The following is a 25291-nucleotide window of genomic DNA, read 5'->3' as shown; positions in this document are numbered from 1 at the left end:
CCTGAGGTTATTCTAAGCATGTTACGTGTTCATGAGTGAACATATTGATTAAAGCTTTCCTGCTCTAAGTCTATGCTCTATATTATGAAAATATTAGTGAACTGACCTGTGATATTTAACCTTGTTTAGGAATTACTAATCTTTATTTGATGACACTTTCAGTGCTTTAACCCCCCAATTTTTCCTGTAGCCCTGGTAAGTCTTGGGATATTGTGGTGAGGCTTATACAGGATGACTTCAGCACCTCTTTTCTTGTTTACAAACAGTGGTCCCTGACCTCTTCGTCCTTAATCAAACAGCAGCACCAAAAGTTCACTGCTTAGTGCAGTAAAAGCATCCTAACCATGAGCTGTGGAACCAAGGTGGAAGAGCAAAGGCTCCATGTACCATTTGAGAATTCAACCACAGAAACAGAGACCTGAACAATTTCTGTTTCTCAACACACCTGCAATCTCCACATAAAAATATATGAATAGCATGATTACAGTAAAAAAATGAAATGTAACAAAGAACCCACATAGGGAAGTGACTGTTTTTATCTTCTGTGTACAGTAATTGTCTCAATAGACCTTTGTTCTCATGATCAATAATATTTGGCAGTTGTGAAGCAAGTTGGCAGGAAAAAAAAAACAGTCCAGGCTCCAGTCTCTAGCTGTAGATATTCATATGCTGATCAGCTTCATTATTTTCCTGAAAGCACAGACTCCAGCCAATGCAGGCTGAGAATAGGAAGTATTTAATGCTCAGAGCTTGCTGTGCCTGTGAGAGTTGGGATCTTCATGAGGTCAGGTTACATAAGGGAAAGCACACTGTTTAGCGGAACCTGCTGAATTCCCAAGATATTTAGATAGCTTATCAAATTCAAACAGCTCTTTGACAAGGGCTAATCAACTCCTGTTTATGGAGCACAAGCTAATGATATTCATCTACCCAGCAAGGAAAGCTGCTGTTCTCCAACAATGCTCCAAAAACCAAAGCTGCTGTTGCAGCAGCTGAGTAGCCTCTGTCCCTGCAAGCACTTTCAGGAAAAATGTGTTGTGTGCCTGTAGTCACACTGCCAAGGGAACAAAAATTCCAAAAGTTAAAAGCATCACATTCTGAATTTCATCAGCTTACACTTCTCTACATATAAAAAATATTATTCCAATAAATAATAAAAGGTTGAGGGAGAAACCATGTCCAGATACTGAGCAAGGTGTCTGAGGACATCAGTAGGCAGGCAATAGCTGATGGAAAAAAACCAACCCACCGAACAAGAGTAACTTTAGATGAATAGAGTGCTCCCAATTCAGTCTTGGTCCATGAGCTTTGTCTGGCAGTTGTTCTGGCAGGTTTTAAAAACTGACATGCTGCTTGTTATGAAAACAGCACATGGCACACAATTATCAATAAAGCAACAATTTAATTTCAAGGGACACTTTTAAGACAGAAGGAATTTCTAGAATGATAAATTCTTTGCAGCTGTCAGTGGTTATTTTTATGGCATTTGTCTCACTATACCTCCCATATTGATCTTCCATCAAAAAGAGGCACAATGTTTATTGTCCAATTATGATGTTTTCAGATCTCTCTGAATAATGTCTTCACATTCAGCTTAAGTTCTGTGGTCTTTTTCTAGACACTAAGAACAGCTGAGTTATGACTTGCTAATAAAGAAAAAGAAAATATATTATTTATTAAAAAAATATGATCATAAATATGCTGATCAGTTTCAGCATTAAAGAGGATTGTTTCTAATTTATATTTAAGGTCTGGGAAAATGTAGAGTATTTGGATATACTTTTAAAAACATTTTATAATTTAAAAAACTTTTGTTAATCTCCATAACATTTCAGTGTATACTCACTGACATAAGGCCCTGTGTACTGATGAAAAAAGTGAAAAGCAACAGTAATAATAACTGCAAAGGTTTTACATTTTAAAAGAAATGCATGGCCACATGTACATCCCTGCTGTAAATGCTTGCCATTTACATTTATGTCTATTTCAACTTTAGGTGAGAAAACCTTTGTCACAAAATATCACCTTGACAAGGTGGGTTCGATTAAAGAACCAGCCCTCAGTTTCATTTGATCCAGTTCAGACCTCAGTTTCTCAATTTCTTCAGCAAGTCTTTCCTGGAAATAAGAAAAGTAAGATATACTTACTTGTGATGCAAAATACATTTATTTTATGAGATATTGTTCTTGCACCGTTAAACAAGCAAGCAAAGATATACTGAATGGAACACTGGCTACAATAAGAAAAGGAAGCTCATTTAAGTCTCACTACTACTAATGAGATGTACACATCAAAAGGAGGTGGTATAGCACTCTGCTGTTTTACCACTGCCTGACACGTTGGAAGGAAAGGGTGTATTTGAAACTTACTTTTTTCCTACCATAAAGCCAGGCACAGTTCATTGTGCAACTCACCACTTGCCCTATAGAGACCAAGATTAACAGTTGCATTCAGTGATCTCTGAGATCATCTTTTCCACCCCACATGATTTTATGACACCATGGGATTGCATACTGGCCTTTCTATTTACTGACAGAGACCCAGACTTAGAGAGAACTGCATTTCAGATGACTTGAACTGCAGCTGTATGTCTTGCTCTTATTGAGTTGATGTGACTCTAGTACGAGGTGCTGCTGGCAAAAAATGACTATTTGCCATAAAATTGGATTTTTGGAAATAACTAAAAAAACCCCCACTATTTACAGCTACCACTAGGGAAAACAGCACCGTTCTCAAATTCTACAAATATATGTTATCTACTAATAAAGTGAAATGAAAGAATTTTTAAACAAATTAAGAACAAGCATGGGATGAAGATATAACACTGTTCTTCCTAGAGTTAAAAATGTTCAGTACATCAAATGGCTAGGATATCTATAAGTAATATCTATAAATAATATATCTCTATCTATAAGTAATAATATAAGTATAATATCTATAAGTAATATCTATAAATAATATATCTATAAATAATACTAGTTTCAGTGAGTATTACAACTGAATTATTAGTATTTTGATTGATACTCTATTGGTAAAACTTGCCGTTACTTAGAGATTATTAGCATCTGATGCTATGTTCATCTATCTGAAATTGCTTCATCAGTTTCTTCATCAAAGTGGAACAAAGAATCTCTTCAATGTGGGACACACAGAAGCTGAGTCAGAACATGTAGTGACAGGACAAAGGCTTTAAAATGAAAGAGGGTAGGTTTTAGATATCAGGAAGAAATTCTTTATGGTGAGGGTGGTAGGGCACTGAAACAGGTTGTCCTTTTGGGTACTTTAATCTTGCTGCCTTTCTCTACAGATTACCTAAATGTAGATGAAAGCAAAAATTTTTTGAACAGATACCTTTTTTTTTTATTCTTCTCAAAGGCCTTGGTTTTGATGCCATATAATATATTTATATTAGTAAATAGAATGGAGCTATATTTTTAAAATTGCTTTTACAGGGAGTTAATACATTGCAAAAACACTTCTGTGCATCTGAATGCAAATATGTTTGTGCGTCCTACTGCACTCAAGGCAGGAATAACTTCAAAACAAAATCCTGCATCTGGGATTGGAATATATCTTCTTGGACGAAATATTTATAATCAATTTGACTGATGCACTAAACAGCATTAGGGGTTAATTTGCAAGGAATGAAGAAAGGTCACTTTCAGCTATATTTAGCATAATGCCACTGCACTTGTTAAGAAGAATTGCATAAAATCCAAAAATTACATTCTTCACTATGAAAGTGCAACCAGTTATGCATACATCTCTGTTAAATAAGACTTTTTCAGAATTGAAACTGATAGAAGAAAAACTCCAAAGCCAGTAAAATCAACATGAATTTTGGTATTGACTTCCTGAGGCTAGGATATCAACCATGAACTTAGCTCAGAACAACTGTCAGAGACCTTCTAAGGCTATTTATTGCATCTAGGTGATTAAAGAAATCCTCATTTACATCAGTAAGATTTTTCATGATAGCTGGATAATTAATATGCCATCTGCGTATTTCCAAATAATAATTCTACATATTTTAATAAAATCAGATAAAATTACAGTATTTTACAGTACCTTATCATGTAAGGACTCTTCCAGATTTTTCCTGAAACTTTCAGATTCTTGAATCAAAACATTCTACAAATAAAAATAGGAGAAAAAAATAAGCAAGAAAGAAATTAGAGATATGTTAATGGATCAGATATCACTATGTTCATGTACAAGTTTACAAAGTTCATATATGTTAGACTTCAAAATTAAAATTCTTTAATGCTTCAGTTGGATTGTATTATTATACTTAATTTTAAATTCTGCAAGAATTCAAACATGTAGGAACATGAGTCTTCTAGATCAGCAAAAACTTTGCATCTTGGTTGAACTGAGCAAATGCCTCATCCTTACACGACCAATTCTCCCAACAAATACTTTTGGCAAACCTACTTCTTGCTCTATACCACATATTGTTTCAATGGTATAAACCAGAAGTAGATAATCTGAGAAGTTCTGAAACATCCTTCTGAAAAACACCAAAAGATTCCCCTCAGACTATACAGAAGGTGAATAAGTAGAAGAGGGAGGAATTAGAGAGGGCAAATACAAAGGTCAGGAGCTTTGAATTTTGCAGGACCACATTGTCTCACACAGTGGAAAATCTGTAAATAACATTCCCTCTCCAAGGCTAGATGCTCCTTCTCCTGTGGTGACAGCATTTTACTCTTCCCAGAGGAAGTGAGGTGAAATCAGCATGTTAAAACACTGAAATGATGGCACATCTAAAATGGTCATTCCCCTGTTCTCATCCACCTTCTCTCACTGCCTCATGAAGCCTGTCACACACTGATCCTTTCCAAGCCCTTCATCAGGCTCTTGGCTGATAAACACGTGACTCAAAATATTCCGCATTTTCGCAGCTCATCCGGGAAGACACTTGAGCCCACTCTTGAGTTAAGAGTCAAATGTGTAAGTTGGACCACATTTGTGGTAATACTGGTAATACAAAATCAGCATGATGCCTCCATCCTGATAAAAGCAGAACATATGGGAAATCTTTATTAAGCTAAACTTTATACTGCTGTTTGTACTGTACCTTTTCTTCCAGTGCTGCCATTCTCTCTTTTAAGTGTAGTTGCAGACGCTCATTGGATTCTGTCAAAAGTCTGTCTACGGTATCCGATAATCTTTTGTTGTGCTCCTCATTCATTTTTTCTCTTTGCCTTGCCTTTAATGTGGAATAGATGAGACAGATTGGTAGGGTTCAAAATTAACCAGTACAGATATGTATAATTTAAAAAAACAAACTAACTGTAACCAACTAAAAGAATTTCACAGGAAATGTAATTACAGTTACTGATTAATGCACATCCGTTTTTGTAACAGCAGAATGCTTTCAACTCTGCAACTGGACATAAATTAATGTATTAAGATGGTGAAGTAAAGTAGAAAGATGCTGCCATCACTGCTACAAACAGAACATTTACAATTAGGTAGTTTGAGATGCTGGAGTACAAATGTAGCACTATACTGGCAAATGAAAAGTGCACAGAAGCTGTTTGCAATGCACATACTCTTTGAAGTTCCTGATTCTTCTCTTCAAGTTGAGCTTCTAAGTGTCTCATACGTTCCTCAATGTTTCCATGCCTTTCTTCTGCCTGCAAAAATATAGAAAGACTCTTTCTGTAATTTAGGTGTCTTTGGAAGTTTTTATTTCAGTTAAGTTTAAACAAAACATAAAGCAAGCTACTACTAACTGCAAACTTAGTTTTCCGAACATAAACTTTATTTAAACAGGCAGCTGAACAGCATTGCTTGAAATGTGTCAGCTACAAAGGCCTGTTACATCCAAGCATCAGCAAAACATTGGAGTTATTTATGAGCAATGAAATCAGCCAAATGTAACATGCAGACTGTGCATGGTTTGAACACAAACCTGCCATCGTAAAATTGTAAGCTCCTGAAGCACTGAACTGCACGATGGTTGATTATCAATTTAAAAAAAAAATTTAAAAAATGAAAACAAATCAGATGGATTCTATTCAGCAATAGAAAGTAAAGTCCAGTAGGACTACCTTCCTACGTATGGAGATCATTTCTTGTAGTTTAGCTTCCATAACATATTGATAATCATCAGATGAGGTAGAAGAGGTTGGATCAGACTAACAAGTCAAGGAAAAGGAGAGGGACAAAATTGAAAAATCAGAACTAAAGACACTGACACTGAACAGAACACAGCACAGAATGCTTAAAAGAAAAGTGTGACTGAAAATTTAATACTTTTAGCTGACAGATTTTTACATGGAATAAACTACACTGATACTTGGTGAAAAAGATGCAGTTGATGTGGAGAAACTGAAAATAATGGAATGCTAAAGAAGCTATCAACCTACACATGGAAGTACAAGGTTAGTGATGGCTGGCTGATGACACATGACTACAGAGTGGATTCAAAGCGATACTGTCTTATCTAATGTTGTTTCTCTCTCTTTTTTTTTTTTTTTTTTTTAAATTTTGGTAAACTGAACACCAGAACCAGACTCTTAGAGGCCAAAATCAGAAATTCCTGTATAATTCTTCTACCATTCTCTAGGAATGATTACAATGCATAAATACTACGTAATGGATCAGTCAGTTACACCACTATGAAATGTCATGGTACATTCCCTAATTTCTAGAAAACAGAAAGAATGCCAAAAGAGACAAGGCTCAAGCTTTCATATGCCATTTTAGAATACACTATATAAGGCCTTTCATACAAATAAACAATATAGTTTTCATCCCTTTGAAAAGATCCACCCTGGTGGATCTCTTTGGAAGATCAAGGTAATCGGATAAAAGAAGAACCTATAAATAAAAATTCATTAATAATAATGAAAAGTTATTACTGAGTATAGAAATGATAATCCAACCAAAGATTCATTACTATTTCTGACAAAAGCTGACCTTAATTAGGTCATTTGTGGCAAAACATGAATATTCATGTTATTGTCATATCAAACAAGCCTATGTTATTATTCAAAAACTAAAAAAGCCCTTTTAAAAAAGGGAAATGCTATATTAGTTTTGTCGCTATGGAAACAGGAATGTGCATAAGGCATACAGAGAGTGCTACTGATGACTGAGTTGTGAGCTCGCGCCTGTCAAATGCTATTTCACTCCGTCAGATTCAACCTCTCAAAAAAAGATCTGAACTCCATCTTCAGATGAGCAAACTTTAATATGCACAAGATATACTAATTTTACAGCTGTATTTTTGTGAGACTACTTTTCATATGCTTATCTACTAATGATTTATCATATTAATTAGGAATAGGTATCAAAGTAATTCATAATAACTTAAAATTAACAATAACTTTAATTCAGTAGTATTATCAGTTACGAAAGTTCATACAGAAAGCAATCCTGTGATCTAGTAATTTATAAGCATACACTGAAGCTTTTGATATGAAAACATCCACATAAGAAAATTCTACTTCGTATAAATACAAGAATATTGCTTAACCTTGAAGACCACTAGTATTATTTTCATAGTATATTCATAAAACCCATATTCTTGCAAAATTTAAGGGTAAATCTTTGTAATTAAACTCATTTAGAAGTGCAGTTCTTGTTTCTGATCATGAAGCAGGCATATTGTGATGTACTTGAATTTATTTATTAGCTGGAAATATTTTTTCTCTTTTTTTTTATTTTTTCTCCAGCAACAATACCTCTATGGTCTTCAACTTACTCTCCATTTTGCTTATTAGTTGGTTTCAGCACACCAGTGCTAATGCACTTCTTCCTCTCCCAATTGGGTAGTTAGAGAGATAGGATTGAAAAAGTTAAGTCTCTGTGACTGCAGAACAGATGTCTTTCTACAGAGCGACCAAGTTTTATCCTGCTCTGTAGAGAATAGAATTTTCCCCTTTTTGAGAGCTGGCTGCAGCATTGGTTCAAGGCCACCCCTCAATGCATTTCCAAGGGTCATGATATGACTTGAAATCACCAAAGCTCTGGGAAGACTTAAGTAATTCTACCTCTTTTGAAGCCAATTCCATAGAGGGAGATACAGAACCCACTGGGGGCACCTTTCTACAAAATGAAACTCCTTATAAGCTTCATTAGCTGACTGCAAAACTTAAAAGCAAGTTACTTAAACGTCACTGCTTCTGATGCCTTGAGAGGCCATCTAGAGCAGAGGCTAGACAGCATTAAAGGAATAAAGTAGTTATTTATTAAAAGGCCTTCAAAGGATGAACCTTGGGCAGTACAAGAGTCTGGCCAAGGCTACACCCAAGATGGACAACAGATCATGAGTTTTTAGACTTTTGTAAGTTTTGGTCCATTAGCATATTGGGGTTAATTGTCCAATTAAAGCTTCAAGTTATGAAGTCCCATCCTCCCAGATTGCTCTTCTCAATTCACTGTGGTTTATAACTTTTGGGCCTGAAGCTGCAACTGTGTTCTTGGTTCTCAGGCTGGAAAAGGATTGTTTTGTCTAACTGAACTGTGAGGAGAACATGCTAACATTTTATATGAAGTTCAGAGTTATATACTAATGCAGTACAGAGCCTGGAAAACTGAAAGCTAAAGCTTAAGGCATCACTTCAATACACTTAATTGCAGCTTAATGCAAAATATGAAGAAAACTAAAGTAAAACCACTCAGTTCAAAGGGATCTCATTCACATCCTCTTAAATGTGGTGCTAACCTGTCCTTGAAAAGAGAGAAAGAAATCTGTCTAGTTAGCTGTATAATTTACCTTTTCTTTTTCAAAATAAAATGTAAATTTTTCAGTCCAAACCATGCCATAAAAACTTATCTGTCTATCAATCTTTTCAATGCAGAAAATAATTGTGATATTAGGTCTAAAAATTTTTGGGAAAAAGAGAAGGAATGAAATTATTTTCAGAATTATGTACGTTATCTGAATTCTTATATAGACAACATTCTTGAAAGAACATGATGTTCCCTTAAGAGTCTTATAGCTACCTATTATTTCATAACTTTTTCCTTCTTTAGTAAATCAGCAAGAGATATCCTAACTTTTCATCTCTTTGGTAGAACAGAGAAACTTGAAAATTAATTAAAATTCAAGATGCCTAAGAACCAAATCAAATGTCATTATTCTAAACACTGCAAATGTATTAGAATATTTTATGTTTCCTTTATGAACCATTTGTTCTGAAAGTGTTATTCTGTATTACTCTAAAAGGACTGAATTATTTTATAGACAAAATATTCAATAATTAGGCTCAAGTGCTTGTCTGGCAGAGAGCAAGCACAGGTGCACAGACAGTATCTACTATGGGCTCTAAAGCTGCTTAGTGATTTTAACCACTGGTTATTATGTGCCAAGTGCAGGCACAGCTCCCTGCAGCAGGGATGGGAATCAAAAGGGCAGACAGAAACACATGTACATACTCCCATCTTCCCTGACTTGCAGAAACCCACCTGCAGACAAAGACCTCCAGGAACCAATGTCCCCAGCTGGAAAAAACTCCCAAAATGAGGGTTTCAACACCTCCCATCACCCTTTACATTGATGAAGGCCCCCAATCAGGTCTCAAAGAGACCCCTCCAAACCAAAAATCCCCTGTAGCAAGTCAGCTGTTAGCTAAGGGATTTGCAAATCCTTCCCTAAGGACTTCCCCAGGCCATGAACTTAGGACTGGTATACCTGTGGCAGTTACACTTCTTTGTTGCTCATTTGTCTTAGTGAGACCCAGAGATTATAAAGAATAAGTTCTTTGAGAGACTTGGCAGCCTATAAAATACTCAATGTGTCCATCTGAGCCTTGTAGTTTGAGGCACAAGGCAGAGACTGAGACACCAGTGCTTGTCATGCTTACACAGCAGAATTTTAGGCACACATGAGACAACACAGACAACTGTGGACTCTGAGATTGCTAAAGAAAAGCTGGATTTCTTCAAACTAGTTTGGAATTAATTGAGTTAAAAACTGTAAAGTAGAGCTTACATGACTACTTGCTTGGCAGGCCTTACCCTACATTCTTTCTTCAATGTAAGACTTGCATGCCTGTTTGCTCCTACTCTGTACAGAAGGATTAATAAGACACATTGCAGGATATTCAGCAATGAGCATTTAGAGCATTTAGCCAGAACATTCAGTTAAAAATAGGTTTCAGAAATCACGCATCTTAAACTGGATTAAAAATATATGGACAAAAGCTAATAATGTCTGACCCCTAGGAGAAAGCAGCATGAGTCTTAATGTTCACTTTGCACTCTCAAGGCCATGGAATAGCCAGAAGAAGGTAGTAACAGCCCAGGAAAACTCTGCATTGAGGGAATACCAAAGCAGCTTGTGTGATTTCTAGCCCTGTTAAAACTCTGCTGGTGCTCCTGCTGCTAATGCGCCCACAAAAAAGATGCTGCTTTCTCATCATCTGTTACTGATGGCACTGCACATTTTCTAGGTCTTTGTATCTTAGTTGAAAAGAAAGAAATCCAAATTCAGATGCAGAAATCACTTGTATAATATAGGTGCCATATTCTTTTTTTTTATGCTGAGTTGCAGGAACAAATCTAAACTTTTCTAATGGTACAATCAATTTTCAATTTTGAGACCCTGCACTCTCCGGTTTTTCTACTGGCATCCTATGCTTTAGTCTGTTCTTGGAATAAGGGCATTATTCACAAAGAAAGAATGCATTATTGAACTGAGCTATGAAACTGAAGGTGAAAATAGGTGATCAGGGTGACAGAGTTGCAACAGCTCACAAAGTTATCCGCTACTTGCTCGCATCTAACCTGTTACCAATGTGAGAAAATGAATCAGCTCAGGTGTCCCCTTTTTCTAAACCCCAACCTTTCAGTCACTGGATAGTCACACCTTCTTTCCCCTCCTTTGTTTTCCCACTACTTCCTGTACCTCCTAAGTTTAGTAAGCAACTCCTTCAATTTAGCTTTGTCAAAGTCGCCTCTTTCATTTCCTCCTCCGATCAGGGCAAAGTCTCCCAAGAATAGGGAAGCAAAGTAAGAGGGGTGTTTTGAGAAGACAGAACATGTTGTAAATGTGAAAATTTCTTTGGCTTCCCTCCCCTTCAAAGATTTTTTTTTCTTTGCCTGTAAGAGGATTTATCAACTTTCCTCTCCTGTTAACACATCATATTTTCTCTCTCTTGTTCTCAGAGAGGTTTCTGTATTAACTATATCCAGTCCTTGCAGGGGAACTTTTTTCCCCCTCTTTCCACAATTTTCATGGCAGACAGACTCCTTTTACTTGTTTTCTTCCCTGCTTAAAGCAAACCACATCCCCACACTGACACAAAACAAGCATTATGTCCCACTTGCCTCCAACTCTCAAGTCATTTTTTATCACCTTTAAAATTAACTGAAGGTGTTACTATGCTAAATGTGGTTTATTATGATATGGTTTCCTCTTCTCCATCTCAGTGCTTCTCTAGTGCAGCTGAAAAGCGTGGCTGGTATTTCTGGTGACCTGCATACAGGAATGATGGTGTAAAATGCTGACTGCTGTCTTGTGATCAGAGAAGTGACTTGGTACCTCTGCTGCACAAGCACCTAGGAGGTGAAGGACTGCTAGTGGGAGTGAGTGAATGGAAGTAGGTTGATGCTGGCTGGCCCTAATAGACCTCTTCCTTGAACACATGCAAGGAGAAACTGGTGTTTGACAGACTAACCATCTGAAGATTCTGGATGCTCCAATGTCTGCCCCTTCTGAGGAAAATAAACATTTGTGGGATAAAGAAAGGTTAATACAGGAGGGAGGCTCTTTCTACTAGGAACTGCCTCTTCTCCAGAGCAGGCAAACAGACCAATACTGTGAGAGTGAGTAGAAGGTGGCTCAATGAGTCATGGGAATCTAAATCTTGGGATACATGCTGAGAGCTGTGCTACTTGTCATGACCAGACAGGTACCAGTGTGATGGCCAGGCGGGACAGCACAGGATATGGGATCATGCTGTTCCAGGTTAGTCTGCCAGAGGCTGACTAACCCTCTAGTTGGCACCCAATGGGCAGAACACAGTGAAAACAAAGCCAAAGAAAAGTTCAAATGACTCAGGTAAATTTATGGGTACTTATCCAAGTTCACAGTATAGTCCAAATTTTTTGGAAGTTCACTCCTTACGAACTAGTTTGGGCATAGAAAAGTAGCAGAAAGACATATCACTAGCTTATATACATTAAAAAAAGGAAAACCAACTAATTTTAAAAACTGACATGATAGAAGGATGGCAATTTATAGCCTTCATTTGCAGAATCCCAACCTGGATTTATTATGACCAAGAATATTAAAAAAATTGAATGCAGAACCGCAACATGCAACTTTTAAATCTATGGGGGTTGGGGTGGAGGTGGGGAATAATCACAGACAAATCCAGAACATATTTTTTCTGGTTCATCTCCACATGTAAGTAATTGGTCTTATATTTTACCCACAGCGTAGCAGATAACCTACATTACTTTACTTTAAAATACATATAAAGCATGTTTGGTTCAACTCACCTCTTCCATATGATTGTAACCCCATTAATCTCAGAGAAGCCACTTTCATTGAGATAGTACTAAAGGAAGGAGAATCAGTTTTGACTTTTTTTTTTTTTTAGTGCAGAAACAGTAGCTGATTTGGTGGCTCCTCTTTTACTTGGTATACATAGACACTGCAGTGATCACACAGCTCAGGCAGACTGGCTTCAGGGATTCTGCAGCCAGATAATTTGAGTGCTACAGACAGCAGGTATGTTGGCACAAAGTCCAACCAAGGCAAAATTAATTAAACATTATTCAGCCCCTCAGGCAGGACTCGCAGTTGTCAGTGAATAGCTGACAATATGTAAGAGCACACCAGCTAGCTAACTTAAAACTACTTAAGTAAGCTGCAGTGATTACAGCATCCTTGGTTCAGAGCCTCATTTATGTGATCCATGAAAAGTAATGTACTTTAAACTTCAGAGCTCTCAAAGCAGCACTTTAATAAACTCTGCAGTTTGCAAAGAAATTGTACACAAGACACGTAGGCCACAGGCTTATTTAGCCTATTGGCCAAATTATTACATTCTTCTTCATGTCATATGTTCCAAGGCAGCACAATTTTAAGTGAAATACATATCTTCAGTTTTTTATGTAATCACTGAGAAATGAGCAGAACCAGCATTACAACCTATTTCTCAGAGTTTCTTGCTTGGCAAAAACTTTGATCAAGTACATCAAAGTGAAATGGGGTGGAGCATCAGCTCTGTTGACAGCTCTCTAACCACATCCCATGAAATAATGTAAGAAGACAAACGGAGATGTATACTGCAGCTTTATGGTCACAATAACAACAGTATCTCATGGAAGTCCCTGAGTGTTCTGCATGGTTGAAATGGGATTTCTTCTTACGATTTTTGTCATTAATATATGTTCAAGGAAAAATGCAGTTGCAAGAAAAGACATGCTTGAGACTGCCAAATACTTACTGGTGGCTAATTGCTGGAGAACTTATTCAGGAAAAATCCTCTTAAAATAGAAAACAGTATTTTTAAGCTACTGAGGGCATTACAATATATGATTATTTGCTGAATCAGAAACAATTGGAAGAAAAAAAGTTAAAATGCCAAGGGATTGCTCTTCTGTGCACCTGAGTTTTTATTAAAATCCAATGAAATTTATTTGGTATTTAATGTAGCTCTTTTTGCTGATTCTTCTTGCCTTCCTCCCCCCACCACCTCCCCCAATTTTCAGTCTTTGTTTCAGATTGACACCCATTCATACAAACCTAAAGTGACAGCACAAACCCTTGATTACTGAAAGCCTTCCTTTCTTTGTTTCTTCTGCTTAACTAAATTACTTAAAAATCAGATTTTATTAATGAGCTGCTCAGCATTTAAATAAGCAACTAAATATGGAAAACATAGGACCTGCAAAAAGTCCATCAAATTTAAAAAGAGCTCAGCACATAAATAGAAGCATTCCTTGGCAATAGAGAAAGGAAAGCTCAGATAAATCAGAATTATATATAATACAGTGTCTTAAATGCATTTTTCTTTGTCTGATTTCAAGAGACGTAGCATAAACCACATTATATGTCTTTATGAAGCTGATAATACTTGAGCTATATTATTAACTACATGCACACCTGAAAGTAATAGAGGCCAAACATAAAAAGCATTACAGAAAATTTATCTTTATCTTCTTTTTTCTCTGTAACATAGCAGCCATATAACAAATTTATAGTAAAAAAAATTAAAATCACTCAGTTTCACATTTTTCTTTGAAGATATATGATACAAAGAATCATTCAAAGCAAACCTTGTAAGCATGTACTACAAGTTGCCTTCATTTGTATTGCCCAAATGATCCCACCTGCCACCAGGATTTGAAATTATAGCACTTATTGCAATAAAACTAGGTGTTGTTTATATACTATATGAATAGTATATGAAAACATCCAGAAGAACTAAGTACCTGTAGGAAAGGGACTTCCCTCACTGCCTACCCTTAAATTAGACACTTCTACACAGTAAAATGAGTCCTCCTAGAGTAATTCTCAATTGTATTGGAAATACAGGACTCCCTTGTAAGCATAGCCTAGGCTAACTTACAAATAACTACTTTTCCTGTCATCAAAATAATAAGAATTACAAACACGGCATTGAAACCATTCCCATTCACATACTTATCAAGAAACACATTTCCTTGTTTCAAATTGGCTCAATTTTACCTTTGTTTTGTCCTTAAGGTTAGGAATCAGGCTGAAAATCAGTGTTAAACAATGGGACTTCTGAAGTAAGCCTATTTCTCAGTACCTTAGTCAAAGCTGCAATTCTCTGAGCCAGTTCTGCCTCCACTTCAGGTAAGGTTTCAGCTTTCCTCATCGTCTGCTGCAGCTTCTGCTCAGCCAGTTCGAGACGCTCTTGCAGCTGCCTGTTTTTGTCTTCCAACTGAAAGCCAAAGATAGATAAACAAGTATAAAAAATAAAAATCAATATTAAGGATTTCCCTTCCCTTTCTAAAGTATCAGTGAAATGATTGCAAAACTCACTAAGAGGCAAGACAACTCTTGGTGTGGGAGTGGTTACTGGAGAGGTATTAACTCAAGCATGGAACAATGTAGGCTGCCAGTCTTACTACTGATTTGAGGCTCAAGGATCTCACAAAGGTGAATAAAAGGACTTGTAAGATGGCACTAATTAAGATGAAAAAGCTCCACTGATGGATGTGGAATTTATCTGAGCAAAATAATAGTACTGGCGCCAATAAAATGAGAATTTTCTAAATGGTAATACAGTCCATCTTACAGAAAAAATTTACATATGAGCTAAAATGGAAAAGAAGTACAATTCTGAAAGGATAGAATTCCCTGAATAAATTGCCAAACATAATTTTCTGAATGAATGGCAATCACATATTACAAAAAGTTAAAACTGACATTTCATTCATTAGAATTAAATCTCATTTTACAGGGGTGAAATTGAGTGAGCTGTGATAACTATTAGAGAGAAATAGGAGGACTTTTTATAACTGCAGCATCTTCTGGCCTACTGAGATGCAGCACACAATCAAGATTTTTTAATGGTTGCTGCTTTCTTGTTCAATCCAGGTTATACAAGACAAAATGAAAAAGGAGTGTGATTGTAGATTCTTTTCTAATCTTTCAAAAAGCATGGAAAGCCAGGCTTTTCTCATCTCAATGCTGCAAATCAACTTTAAGTCTGACCATATATAGTCTAAGCCTAGCTGCTTTGATTCCTGCTTTGAGTAGGCAGAACTCTGCAGCACAGCATGACTTTGGCAACAATAAGAACTCAGATACAAGTAACTTACTTTTTCCATCGTTGGGTGGTTTTTTCCCTGACAATTGAAGATACCTCTTAAAATAGCCTAAGGAAGCTGGCAAAAGCTGGAGAGTTTGAGTTCTGATGGTTTAGTTTCACTGAAGAAGTATCAAATACATATATACACACACAGATACAGGGAGATGTGTGCTTGTGTGTGCAAATATATCTGCATACAATTATAGAAGCAGAGATTATCACATCACACAGGCTAATTTCCCATATAGCACTTTAAATTGTTTAAAGACATGCTAGGAAAAAAAAAGTCTGATACTGAGGCTGGGTTTGAATGATACAGTATGATTTATATTCACTTCATGTTTGCTTTCAGTTTATATCATATTCTTCAAATTACAAACCAGTGTTCTATGCTCAGTTTACATTCCAGATTTGGAATCACCATGGAAACAAAGTACCATGAGAGAAAGCTGCACAGTCATGTTATAAGCTTTCTTAAAACATATTCACAGTTAATTTAGCTTTTTAAAATGGTATTTGCACTCTACTCATCTGTAAAATCATTAGATTATATTGTATGCAAATTCTGATCTTTTCTGCAGAAAGGAATTTTTTCAGCTCAAGCTATTTTTTAGAAAATAAAATTCCAAAATTGTCACATAAGAGGCAAAGATATTCCACTACCTAGGGAATAAGACTGTGTGCACTTATGCAAGACTATCAGAAAACACAGTTATTTTCCAACATTGAAAGTATACCCTGATACATTGAAATTACTGTTCACAGCTGTAGTTGCTGATCCGAAACTTAGAGATGCTGAACAATTTAGGATTTTTTAGATTAACTGATCTGTTGATTAAAACTGAACAGATTAACCTAACAGAAACCTCTTATAGGAAATTGCCATCAGTTTTCATTGTGCATGAAGAAAAGAAGTGGCTGAGGCAGGTGCAGCACCTGGCGCAGGATGGCTTCCTTGTTGGCCAGCTCGTTTTCCAGCTTGTCGTTCATGTCGTGTATGGAGGTGGATTCTCTCTGAGCACTGAGGTAGCGCTTCTCCAGCGTAGTTATTCTTTCTTCCATATCCTCCTTTTGTGCCATTGCCTAATGTGACAGAAAAACCCCCATCAGGAACCATAAAATTAAAATGCTACATAATTTTATACCAGTTTAATTTTCATGCTAGTAGTACACAGGATTATATTATTATCAGTAGTATATCTTCATTTGTAAAGAGAATTCTTTGGGATTTCTTGTAGCTATGATACAATCACAGGGTCAGCTAGGTTGGAAAAGACCTTTGAGATCATCAGGTCCAACCTATGACACAACTCCACCTTGTCAATTAAACCATGGCACTGATACTATACCCAGTCTTTTGTTGAAAGCCAGTGGAACAGGAAGATAACTAATGAATACTAAAATAGATTCTAGACGCCAACCATCCACACATAGTGAGAATATCTGCCTAAGAGATGACATACTGAGAAACATCACAATTTAAGAGGAGGAAAGGGATGGAAATTTAAATTTTACTTTCATTTATTGAGAGAAAGGAATAAATTTCTAGTGCTATTTCTCAACTTAAATTTTCTGTCTCCTATGTTTAAGGGCTTTCATCAGTGCTCAACTTTTGCTGCTCATATACACTGGCCTCTATCAGTTTGCAGTGGATATCAAAGGAACAACAATCAGGAAATATGAGGTGAACATGCTGAATTCCTTACCTCTCTAATGTCTCTCTGATATTTACTGTTCATTTCCTCTGTTTTAATGAGCTCCTTTCTCGTAGTCTCTGCTTCCTGCTCTACCTCTCCCACCCGAGAAGACAGTGCAGCCAAACGCTCCTTCATCTGTGCCATTTCATAGTTTTGCTTTTCCAACAGCTCCTGAAGCTCAACAACTTGACTGGCTTCATCATTTGAATCTATGGAGCCATTGGATAGGCGCTGTTAATGGAGAAGCGACATTGATTAATTGTCTTTAAATGTGGACTCTAGTTAAAGAATTTCTAAAGAAAAAACTATTTTAGAAATTACAAAAGTAACTAGGAAGGAAAAAACCATTTTCACAGTAGATAAGATAGGTATAGTTGTGAAAAAATAGCAGAACATGAATTCACATATCATTGGATTCCAGAATGTAGCATCACAGAGAGATGCAAACACTTGCATTAAGAGCAGAATACTACACATAAAAAAGTTTAGTTCCACATTATGACTATTTGAGTACAGATTACAACAATACTTCTAAAAATCATCAAATTGCTTTCATTGGTTCTTAACTAAACTTACATATCACTTTAACCTAAGTAAAGTTTATCTCATTTGCAAAATATACCATGCTGCAGACGGGAAACAACATTAATTAATCACAAACTCAGTGTACAAGAAAATGCTTTCAGTCTGGACAAGACATTGGTGAGATTTACATTAGAAACAAGTTCTGCTGAAGTAATTTATGTGCTGCTAAAAGCCTTGGTGTGAATATAGTTACAAAGAAAAAAAACAAAAACAAATCCAAAATTCTGTAACACATGCTGCATTTGAGATATGATCTCAGCAATATGATTTATATTGCAAATTAATCATTTCAGGATAGAAGTGCATTCACCAGCAGGACATGCTGGTATTGCCTCATTACCAGATATTCAAATTAACCTTTTCCAGCATAGGCTAAGCCTATGGTTTCATACAAATTTAATACTCTCATGTGAAACAAAACAGGCATAAACAACAACAAAAAAATCATAAATATTTTATTTGATCTGCAACATGAAAAAATAAAACCAAAGTGCCTAACCTGTCATTAACTTTCTTGATTGTGTACAATTTTATCAGCAAAATTGAAGCACAGGAGTAAAGTATTTTGTTGTAACTATAATTTTAAACATCATACAGAAATATTGGTCCTAAAAGCTGCTTATTGTTCTTCAGGTGATAATGTGTATAGCAATGTAAATGTGAAAAAGTCCTAGCAGAGTCTGAGGGGAAACCAGCTTTTGTTAGCACTTTGTATTATTATTGTCTAAATATATCTATATAGAAATCCTCTAGCACATTCTAAGAACATTATTTAGTGGCTTTAACTGAATTCTTTTCTCAATCAGACATAAAATGAACCCAGATCAAGATTACCTGTTCTACTGTTTATCACTGAATAAAATTACTTTAAAAATTCACTACATCAAGTAACTCAGTTACAAAGTTGTATTCTTTATACCACCTAATTATATTTTAGATATTTTATGTTAGTGCTGAAACATTGTTGATCTACTTTCAGGACACCATGGTAAGATGACCATAGCATATAAAAAACTTATTTACACTTAGTTTGGTATTTTTAAAGTGTTTTATTATTCTGCTTGAATCAAAATGCAATTGCACTGTGATTCAAGCAGAATAGCATATGTAGCAGTCACAAATGAAATAGTACTCAAATACTCAAATAAGGATAAGACAGCTAAACCATCATACTCTGAAAATTTTGAAAATTCAAGATAAAGATTTATCTATGACAATTATAATCTCTTTTACAGTTACAATCTTGTACAGCAATTTTAGCAGTTTTCACAGGTTAGCAAATTTTATCTCGTATGGAATTTGCCCTGCAGGTCTCTGAAGAGCAGTCCAGGAATGCTACAAAGTTATAATAAGCCAAATATCAACTCTCAGATGCAATAAATGGCATGTGTTCATGTACCTTATGTGACACAAACCGTGGTAATTATGAAATGGCAACCCGTGGTATCTGGGAGTACATTCACTGCAAGAGAAGTATTCTCTTCTCATTAATTAAAAGCTCATTAAGCTTTTTTCTTTAAGATATGAATAACTAAACCTCATATAAATTAAATCTGAAGAACAAATTTTTTCTACTAATTTACTTAGTATCTGAGATTACTGGAAAGACAAGTGATATTGCAGTTACAATTTGTCTCTCACCACTAAACCAATGCTGTGATCAACAATTATGTATGCAGGTACTGTGATATATGCACATTAACTTCCCTCTTAGATCTTTGAGGAACTCTTTTCACAAAGTGCTTTAATTCTAATAATTTTTCAGCCTTGCTTTAAATTTTTCTCGTTTTCATATATAGAGCTGGTTGGTATTTAAAATTTCCAACTTACTAAAAACATCAACATTTTAGTTTTCCTTAGTAAGATCAGGATTTTAAAAAAGCTTTCTGTAAAGACATAAATAAAATTTTTAAAACTCAGTTTAAAATCTGGTATATTTTGAATTTTGAAGCATACTTTGGAAGTTTACCAAGGGATTTTAACTGACATTTTGTCACTTTAATGCCTTGTTATTATTTTATGATATATCCATTACATGGGTACATCACAAACAGCAATCACTTTAAAAGACCACAGGTAGAAAGTTATTAAGTATTAATTCAAGAAATAACTGATATAACATTCCTCAGTTTTTTAAGGAGGGCTTTTATCAACAATAATAATAATTCCCCTTCTCTCCCCCACGAAAATAGCTTGAACAAGAATATGAAAATATACTGTGTCAGTAGAAGCAAATGGCATTCTACAGATGATGAGTCCAATTCACTTTCTGAATCAGTGAAAGGAGCAGGAACCTCTGCTTCTCCAGAGAAATTTTCTATGGAATAAGCTGGAAGGACAGAACTGCAGCATCTTCTCTATTATCAGTTTTATGAATAATATCCATGTTTGTTTCTTTTTCTTGTTCGTTGTCTTGCTGAATTTTTTAAATCTAGCTGAATTTTTTTTGTTTGCTGGTATTTAAGGAGCTTCTTGTTGCTGATGCTGTCCATCAATTGCAACACCTTGCAATTAATAAATAAATTTCAATGTTGTTGCTGTATATTAATTACAATCCTTTGTAAATAAACTATTAGTTGAATGTTTGAAACAATGAAATCAAATTGACCTCTGCTAATTATTACCTGAAGCACTACAGGAAAACTTTTCAGAAAAGCATACTCAAAAAAGTTTCAAAATAGACATTCTTAACTATCATAACCCTATGCTACCCCAAATGGCCAAAAATGAAAGAAATAGTGTCAAATTATTTGGGGTGGTGAAAAAGAAAGTACTGGAAGTAATCTGAAATGATTAGGAAATCTTTAAAGAAGGAATGATAAAGAAAATTTTCTAACTGCTCAAAACATTCTAGTAGAGAAAATAAAAAATGTACATGGTCCCTAGATCTGTCATAGAAGTTAATCATCCAGATGAAGTCTTCAACAAATTTTAGGATGCTGTCTATCAAAAGTGGTCATGAAAAAACTACACACGGACACACTCCTTAAGTTCAATTAGTTCTCAGGAAAGAATCTAAGACCAATGGCTACTTTTCCTCAAAAAAAAGAAATGTGGCAAGCAGCTCACATGCTTCAATGCTTTGAGGGTTTTTTGCTAACTGGTTTACCCAACATAAATAGTCCATCTGTTTCTATCACATTTACTTATTGAGACTTCAATGCTGCAGAAGTGGCATCACCACAAAATTCCCCCCTCATCTTTGCTGCCTTCTACAGACGTGGCAGGTGCACACAGCTGCAGTGTGTGCTCACCTGCTGCACACACTGTGAGGCCTCTGGCATCTGCTCCAGCCCCTTTCCACAGCTTTCTCAGCCACATGAGAAATCTGGATGGCATCGGACTGAAAGGCTCAAGAGAAGCGTAAGACACCTTCTCCTGTGCTAGGTAAGAGCAAACAAAGGTTTATGAGCACTGACATCTCTACCCAGCAATGCAGCACTTGCATCCCTCCTCTCATGGGAAGAATGTGAATTTGCAACAGCAAGAGGATGCCTGTTGTGGGTTTTTGTAAGCTAGGATTTTTTTTTTTTTCTGTTACATCAGCATATCACCACAGTAGATAAATAACTGATATTGCATAAATAACATGGTTGTTACTATGGATTTTAAATATACTCTTCTTCCATACAGAAAGCCTTTACACACACTCAAATACAGTCAAACAAGTTGGGAGGAGAAACAAAAAGGATGGAATAATCATCAAGTAAGTCTGATAACAATGATGGTACTAAGTATAACAGGTGACACACTGCATAGACAGGGATGAGGGGATAATAGAAATTAAACAAGAAATATCTGGGGGAGAAGTAAAATTTTAATTTCTTAAGGTCTGTGGAAATGGAGGAGGAAAGTAAATGTTCCCTAGCACTGAAAAGAATGAAAAGGAAAATAACATTGCTGGAACATGGTTTTCTTTCTTTCAAGATCCAAAAAGCACAGCAGTAAGACAATCTGCTGCTCACATAGGAGTGTCAGCAGGGAGAAGGACAGCAAATTGGAGCATTACAAATAACCATAAACCCCCCCTATATTGCTGCTGCTCTCTACATGAGATAATAAAAAGGAAAGCAGCTGCAGACTAGGCTACTAGAAAAAAAAGAAGAAAAGGAACAAAGTGTAAAAGAAACACCATGATAAATTGGAAATTAAGGCTAATCTGGAATACTTTAGTCTTTGTTAATATAACTCATACTGCCCTTTCAATTAAACAGTAGCAAAATAATACTGGAGGCAAACTAACTGGAGTTACACATAAGGTAAAATAATAAAAAAAACCCCAAAAGACCAGTAGGGACACCAGTTTACAGAAGTTTGCAAAAGAAATGGTAAAATTGTCCCAGGTTATACAGCAAAGTTCTTTTCCATTTTATTCTGTAGAAAGAACTTATGTTCAATTAAATATGTGGTGAAATGTACATGAAAACCTAATTTTTTAAAAGGAAATCCCAAGAACAATAAAAAAGCACCTCCAGGTGATATTTCCTCTCCAGCTGTAAAACATCTGACACAAAATATTTGGTCTAAATACTATCCACCAGTAATTAATCCCATATTTTGTGATAGACTTTAACCTCAGAGAGTGGTGAGAAGGAAACCAGTAAGATCTCATGAGGTTATCTCTGCACAACCTGCAGCAGAGACAAGACTCGTTAACCTGACAGAACTCCTCATTTGTGCCTCTTAGTTTTGGTTTTACAAGCACAGGTGATTCACAGGATGCCCATATGCACAAGAGTTTCCATGTCAGAGAACTAAATTAAATTCTGTCTCACCATAAGGTACCTTTGAATAATTGAAAGAAATCTAAAAACTCAGAATTCTGGTCTTTTAGAAGTCCTAGAAGAAACAAGTATTTTCATGGTGTAAGCACTGGGTTGTGTTGGGGTTTGTGTGTATGTGTATACTCCCTTTTTATTTGTGGTTTTGTTTATTTAAACCATAAAATATTGTGTCTTATGTCTACTCTTTATTAGAACACTCTCTAAATGGTGAATAACAATAACTGAAACTTCTTTTTTAAAGGAGTATTGGCAAGTTGATTGCACCATAAATCCCTATTGCACCATGGTCCTCACATGGAAATCTGGAAAATTTTGTCCCAAATCCCAGGAGAAAAAAAGATTTTTTTTTTATTTTTAGCTTTGTAATGATGGAGATGCTCCTTTCAGCTTAGAAAATCTGGTAATGAAGGCCACATCATCAGAAATAGTTTACTTCACAAGTCAAATAAACTTCTCTGAATTCTATAGTACAGGAATATAAAACAGTAAGTAAAATAACCACCAAGTTAAATTATACAGGTCATTTACTTTTATGAAAGCAAGAGTAAAAATCAATGCTGCAAACAGTAAGACTTACTGATGCTGTTTAAGAGGTAAGAATAAATAAGTTAGCAGAGGATGCTTTTGACTATAGAGTTCTTCCACCCCATTCCATTCAAATGCCTCATGCAAATCATTCAAAAGAATCTGATACTAACAGAGACACCTTGCTATGCCATAGACCAAACCCAAAGCACAGCTAAACAAGCAAAACCAGCATGATCATCCTCCATGTAACCAGCACAAAAACCAGAGTATGGAAAGCTATGCCAAAACCAGTAGCATTAAACCTAAGCTGTCACAGTCATTTCTAAGTGGTTGTTGGCCTCTGTATTTGAATATTCTACTTCTCTAGGTTGTTTCACACATTTTGGTCTGTGTCAGGCAGTAATCTGATCATTAGAGGTCTCCTCTTCAATTACTCTGAATTGCCTCCAACCTCTAATTAGCTATCAATTACAATATTCTCTCAACTGAAATTTTTCTTCCCTACCCCACTACTGATGCAAAAATAGCTACCTTCTCTAGCACTTTCGTCTCTAAACATCCTCACTTTAGTGATCTTTCTACTTAGCCATCAAAAGACTCCTAGTTTGTTACTAATTTAAAGATCTAGAATGTCTGTTTCCTGATCAGCTTTCAGCTCTTATTCATCTTTCTGATGCCTGTGATCATCTGTCCCAGTTTAGTCCTTTTGCAAAATGAGGGATGGGAGGGTGTTCACTTGATGGGTGGGCATTTTTTTTTCTTGTTGCTGGTCCCTTCCAAAATGCCTGCCTGTTTCTCTTTTACACCATTAGAAGACTTTCTCAGCTCTCAAAGACAGAAATCAGTTACTGCTCCTTTATTTTGAGGGCTATCTAGCTGTTCCAACCAAACTACACACACAAAATCAATTCTCATTTGCTTTGACTAGCACCTTTTTCTTAGTAGCCTCCCCATTCTACCATTAGAAATTATCTCCTGGCAACTCCTGGCAGTAAATCAGCCAGCAAAGGTCAGTCAACCTTGCTGACATCAATGCTGTCAGCTATCACAGTACTTGAAATGTGAAATTGCCTCTTTAAGGCTGTGTTTTAACAGGCTTAACATGCAGTAGCATATAGGGGTTTCTAGTAGGTAAAAAGGAAAGGAAACTTGAATGAATGAAAGGCACACTAATTTATATGAAACAAGCAAAGAATTGCTTTCTTGACAAAGATCTGAGAAGTCTATTGATTTATCATTTAAACTATGCATAATTAATGCAGCTCTGTATGCTAAGGTGTGGGGCACTAAGTATGCATAGTCATGCAGCCAAACTAAACTATTAAGCAGAACAGTACTTACAAAATACTTGCCTAGACTCTTCCTGAAAGAACACTGCATACTGTCCTCAGATTCATGAAGGCTTCTAATCCCAGCTGCAGCTTTTACCCATGTTTCCTTTCACTCAATACTCCTCACCTCCCCAGGTGTGTCAAGCCATCAACCTTCCTTAAGCCCCCCTCAGAACATGATTCTTTAATTAGCTTCATCAATATTATTCCAGAAAGGTATTATTTAAAACCAGAAAGATATCTGCACTGGTTGTAAAGAAACTCATAATCTGTTTATGAAATGTATTTTGTATTATTTCTCTAATGTAGAATGTATGGCTTTGGGGCAAGAATCACAGCTCCCAATATTTTTAATACATCACATTTATACATAAGCCCTTCCTTCACTCCTTTCTCTTCCATTTCACTATGTTGTCAGTCGAAAGATTTTTTTATTTATTCATTCAAAACAAAGGAGTGTATGTGATATAAACTTTTTTCAGTAAAAGCTGAAACTGGAAGTTTTCTGAAGATTTCTATTAATCATACAAAAACATGCATCTGAAAATCCAAAAATAATCAAGTCCAAAACCCAGAACAGATTCTGATGATTGCTCTGAAAGTCATTTGCTACT

At 35.9% G+C, this 25291-nt stretch overlaps 1 protein-coding gene across 6 annotated transcripts in view; it reads right to left on the bottom strand.

Moving 5' to 3' along the window:
• PPFIA2 (PTPRF interacting protein alpha 2) overlaps positions 1-25291 on the bottom strand; it is a 287766-nt gene that overhangs the window by 48687 nt on the left and 213788 nt on the right. For 4 of the 6 annotated variants that reach the window (XM_066549725.1, XM_066549727.1, XM_066549726.1 and 1 more), the window contains 8 exons: positions 17459-17680; positions 16689-16835; positions 14745-14879; positions 6060-6146; positions 5559-5642; positions 5081-5212; positions 4069-4131; positions 2026-2117 (listed from right to left, as the gene is read on the bottom strand). In XM_066549725.1, the coding sequence (XP_066405822.1) occupies positions 2026-2117; positions 4069-4131; positions 5081-5212; positions 5559-5642; positions 6060-6146; positions 14745-14879; positions 16689-16835; positions 17459-17680 (962 nt within the window). The remainder of the gene's footprint in view (positions 1-2025; positions 2118-4068; positions 4132-5080; positions 5213-5558; positions 5643-6059; positions 6147-14744; positions 14880-16688; positions 16836-17458; positions 17681-25291) is intronic. The other 2 variants (XM_066549728.1, XM_066549729.1) reach the window with 1 other exon arrangement.

Source organism: Molothrus aeneus, chromosome 5, assembly GCF_037042795.1.
Source record: "Molothrus aeneus isolate 106 chromosome 5, BPBGC_Maene_1.0, whole genome shotgun sequence".
Classification (NCBI taxonomy): domain Eukaryota; kingdom Metazoa; phylum Chordata; class Aves; order Passeriformes; family Icteridae; genus Molothrus; species Molothrus aeneus.
Note: the sequence above shows the minus strand (reverse complement) of the source record. Positions and strands in the feature narration are given on the sequence as shown.